The following is a 4,795-nucleotide window of genomic DNA, read 5'->3' as shown; positions in this document are numbered from 1 at the left end:
CAGCTACATAAAAATTCGAAAATAGAACACCACTAGACACACAAAAAACCCAAAAATACAAAAGACATAACTATGTGACTCTTCATCTCTAAGGGCCTGTCTTTATCATCTGAGAAACTTTCCACCTCCCAAATATTTCTAGCCATCATGTAGCAAATCGGACCCATAATTGCTGATAGGTGCAAGCTACTTTTGAAAACCACAATAAGCCATAATAAAGAGTAATAATCTGTTACTTAGTGCAAGTGGGCATAAAAATTAGAAGAAAAAAAAGAAACAGACAAATTCTATTGGGAGAAAAAGTAGTTCAATAAGGAGGAAGTGAGGAGAATAGTATAGGTAAAGTCTCTGTCTTTCCCACGTATATTACACGCTTTCAAATATACAATTATCCATAGAATAAAGAAAGTCCACCAGCCATTTATCTATCTAGCCGTCCCAAAAGTAAACGCTTTATTTCGGGAATTCCGACCTCACCTTTTGTTACATAAAAATTGCACCTTGTCAACATCAACTACCTTCTCTCTCTTCTCTTCATGGGGTTAGACTAAAGTCTTGCACGATCCACAGGACAAAAGAATTGGCAAAAAATACCCACATGGTTGATTGGAGTATCTTGGCATCTTCAACTCTCTTTCTTCTACATCTCTAGTTGTCCAAAAATAATGATCATTCGTAATAAAGACAGCCGCCACCAATCTGGTCTGACATATCATCAATTTCGAGCAGCCATGCTCCTCACTTTCCTTCATTCTTCTTCTTCTTCTTCTTCTTCTTCTTCTTCTTCTTCTTCTTCATCTTTGCCCCAACTTAACTCTTTCTACCCAATAATAGTTGTTGTATTTCTTTCTTCTGTTGCTACTATCTGTTATGCTTCTTGCAATCAACTTGATCGCGACTCTTTGTTATCATTCTCTGTTGGTATCTCTTCTCCTGAGCATCTGAATTGGTCTAATTTTACTGATTGCTGCACCTGGGAAGGTGTTGATTGTGATGATAATGGCAGAGTAATCAGTCTGTTGCTTCCGTCAAGAAGCCTTTTTGGAAGCATCAACCCATCTATTGCAAAATTGAGCAAACTCTCTCAACTCAGCCTGTCACATAATCGCTTTCTTGGTCCCCTTCCAGATGGATTTTTCGAGTCATTTAGTAGCTTGCAGATCATTGACTTGAGTTATAACCGTTTATCAGGACGATTGCCAATTTCAGATAGATTGCCATCACCCATCCAGACAGTAAATCTCTCTAGCAATCACTTCAATGGGACAATCCCATCATCATTTCTCGAGTCAGCAAATAATTTAGAGAGTTTCGATATTAGCAACAATAGTTTCTCTGGTCCAATACCCTCCTTTATCTGCAGCTACTCAGCCGCGATCAGAGTTCTTGATTTCTCTTACAATGACTTCAGGGGCCAGATACCCCAAGGCTTTGGGAGTTGCTCCAATTTGGTTAATTTGAGAGGAGGATTCAACCATCTATCGGGATCCATTCCTGAAGATATTTATAGTGTGTCAACACTACAAGAAATCTCTTTACCTGCCAATAATTTTTCTGGACCCATCCCAGAAAGCATTGTCAACCTTGTCAACCTCAGAATCCTAGCACTCTATGGCAATGAATTGACAGGTTTGATCCCTCAAAATATTGGAAGGCTCTCCAGATTGGAGCAATTGCTCCTCCATATAAACCATCTAAATGGCACCGTGCCCCCGTCGCTGATGACTTGCACCCGTCTCACTGTGCTCAATTTAAGGGTCAACTTCTTGGAAGGTGAACTCTCAGCTCTTGATTTCTCCAACCTCAGTCGACTTGGCATAATCGACCTTGGGAATAACTTCTTCACTGGAAGTATTCCACAAAGCCTTTTTTCATGCAGGTCAATAACTGCAATCCGTCTGGCTACTAACTATCTGACAGGAGATATCTTGCCTGGCATAATGTCTTTACAATCTCTGTCCTTCCTATCGGTCTCCAATAACAGCCTAACCAATTTTGCAGGGGCAATAGAAGTCCTTAAGGGTTGTAAGAATCTTACCACACTAATCCTCACCAAGAACTTTTATAATGAAACATTGCCTGATAATGGAAACTTGATCAGGTCTGAAGATTTTCAAAATCTCCAAATTCTGGGTTTGGGTGGTTGTAATTTTGCTGGACAGATACCCAGATGGCTGGTTAAACTTGGGAAGTTAGAAGTTCTAGACCTTTCTATTAATCAAATCACAGGCGAAATTCCTGGTTGGTTGGGGACTTTACAGAATCTATTTTACCTGGATTTGTCTCAAAATCTTCTATATGGAGGCTTCCCAGTAGAACTTACTCAGCTGCGACGATTGGCATCACAGGAGGCTGCTGATCAGGTTGACAGAAGTGCTTTAGAATTGCCTGTGTTTGTGCAGCCAAACAATGCCTCAAATCAGCAGTATAATCTACTGTCAAACCTACCACCAGCTATTTACCTCGGACACAACAACCTTGATGGCAATATTCCAACTGAGATTGGTCAGCTGAAGTACATTCATCTTCTTGATCTGAGCAAGAACAACTTTTCAGGAAACATTCCAGAAACAATATCCAACCTCACTAACCTGGAGAAACTAGACCTCTCTTGGAACAACCTTTCAGGTGAAATTCCCTCTTCACTCAAGGGTCTTCATTTTTTATCTTTTTTCAGTGTTGCTCACAACAATCTCGAGGGACCTATTCCAACGGGAGGTCAGTTTGACACATTTCCTATCACTAGTTTCTTAGGTAATCAAGGACTGTGTGGTCAAAACCTGCAGCACAGTTGCACTGATAAAAAAGAAACTACACAACCTTCAGCAGTGAGAAAAAGTGCAAAAAAGAAAATTTTCATCGGACTTATCCTAGGGATCTCCTTCGGCATTGTCTTCACAGTCATCGCCATAGCATTATGGATATTCTCCAAGAGGAGGATCCTTCCAAGAGGTGACGCTGAGAAGAATGACTTGGATATTCTGTCCTGCAACTCCACTTCTGGATTGTCTGCCGAGATAAAGGATAACAGCATGCTTGTTATGTTTCCAACCAATAAGAATCAGATTAAGGATCTCACAATTTTTGACATATTGAGAGCCACAAATAACTTCAACCAAGCAAACATAGTTGGTTGTGGAGGTTTTGGTCTGGTCTACAAAGCAACTTTAGCAGATGGAACTACACTGGCCGTTAAGAAACTTTCAGGAGATATGGGTTTAATTGAAAGAGAATTTAGAGCAGAGGTGGAAGCTCTATCCACTGCCATACATGAGAATTTGGTCTCTCTTCGAGGTTATTGTGTGCATGATGGCTGTAGGTTGCTGTTCTATTCATATATGCAAAATGGAAGTCTGGACTACTGGTTGCACGAGAAGGCTGATGGAGCATCCCTACTTGATTGGCCAACTAGACTGAAGATTGCACAGGGGGCAAGTTGTGGGCTGGCTTACATGCATCAGATATGTGAACCACATGTTGTTCATCGTGACATAAAGTCCAGCAACATTCTCCTTGATGAAAAGTTTAAAGCACATGTGGCAGATTTTGGATTGTCCAGATTGATTCTTCCTTACCATACTCATGTCACCACTGAACTGGTTGGTACCCTCGGCTACATTCCACCGGAGTACAGTCAATCATGGATAGCCACTTTGAGAGGGGATGTCTATAGTTTTGGAGTTGTGATGTTAGAACTCCTGGCTGGCAGAAGACCTGTGGACATGAGCAAACCAAAGATGTCAAGGGAATTGGTTGCATGGGTGCACCAAACAAGGAATGAGGGTAAACAAGAAGAAATATTTGATCCTATACTGAGAGACAAGGGCTTTGAAGAAGAAATGATTCAAGTGCTTGATGTTGCCTGCATGTGTGTCAGCCAGAATCCTTTCAAAAGGCCAACTATAGCGCAAGTGGTTGAGTGGCTCAACAGAGTAGGATCCAACCGGGGTGCACCTAAATAAGGCGGCGGTACGCATAAATGTGATATAGATGCGAGTGTTTGTATAGTTGGGCAGGTGAGATTTTCTTTTTTACACATAGGAAGGTAACATGTAGAATAAATGTATAAAGTGAACGATTTCCTCAATCAATTACATTTAGGATTTTGCCTCATGGCTAACATTTCATTTCAAGATGACAGGTAACGTTAGACATTTGGCAAGTTAAAGATCACAAAACTAGGCAGCATTGGTCATTAGAATAAGACATAAAAGTTCTCGTTGCGCAAGTTCACTAGTGCAGTAATCTGTAAGCATGTAACTCCAATTTAACAAGAAACTTTGACAAAAATACCAAAACATATGCAATCATGCAAAAAGGAACTCCCCAGAACTGCAAGGGATACAACAGTCATGGAAAGCCAACACTCATGTTAGCCAGCATTCAATCTAGTAAAGCTATTAGAAGAAAGACTTCAGCTTTCAGCACAAACAAAGGAACTTTTAAATTTGCACCTTCTCTACCAAAGCTTAGAGAAAATAATACATGTATTAACTTTGATATTATTAATTTCTTTTTCAACCAATGTATAACTAATTCATGTAGTATTAGTTATACACCCTATTCAGTACTGTTCTTATACACAGCAAACCATTGCATTAGCCATAACAATACTATTCCTATTCTAATACACCCTATTCATTTAATGCAACAAACCAAACAGTCGATAAAAAATAATCCCAGTATTACTAATACACCTTATTCAGTACTATTCTTATACACCCTACCAAATAACCCCGAAAGAAGCACCAAATTGCATTTTCTTTTTCGGGGTTCAACAGTTTCTGCTTGTAGA

At 40.0% G+C, this 4,795-nt stretch overlaps 1 protein-coding gene across 1 annotated transcript; it reads left to right on the top strand.

Moving 5' to 3' along the window:
* Nucleotides 1-257: 257 nt before the first annotated feature.
* LOC132633572 (tyrosine-sulfated glycopeptide receptor 1) lies at nt 258-4,135 on the top strand. Its single transcript, XM_060350076.1, has one exon. It carries the CDS (start codon nt 666-668, stop codon nt 3,960-3,962), a length of 3,297 nt encoding a protein of 1,098 aa, XP_060206059.1. The 5' UTR covers nt 258-665; the 3' UTR covers nt 3,963-4,135.
* Nucleotides 4,136-4,795: the final 660 nt, after the last annotated feature.

Source organism: Lycium barbarum, chromosome 3 (assembly GCF_019175385.1).
Source record: "Lycium barbarum isolate Lr01 chromosome 3, ASM1917538v2, whole genome shotgun sequence".
NCBI classification, from domain to species: Eukaryota; Viridiplantae; Streptophyta; class Magnoliopsida; order Solanales; family Solanaceae; genus Lycium; species Lycium barbarum.
This window is presented reverse-complemented; position numbering and strand designations above follow the sequence as displayed.

Bases quoted from the DNA above. Each gene is read 5' to 3' on its own strand.
- LOC132633572 (XM_060350076.1), top strand. From the start codon at position 666: ATGATCATTCGTAATAAAGACAGCCGCCACCAATCTGGTCTGACATAT.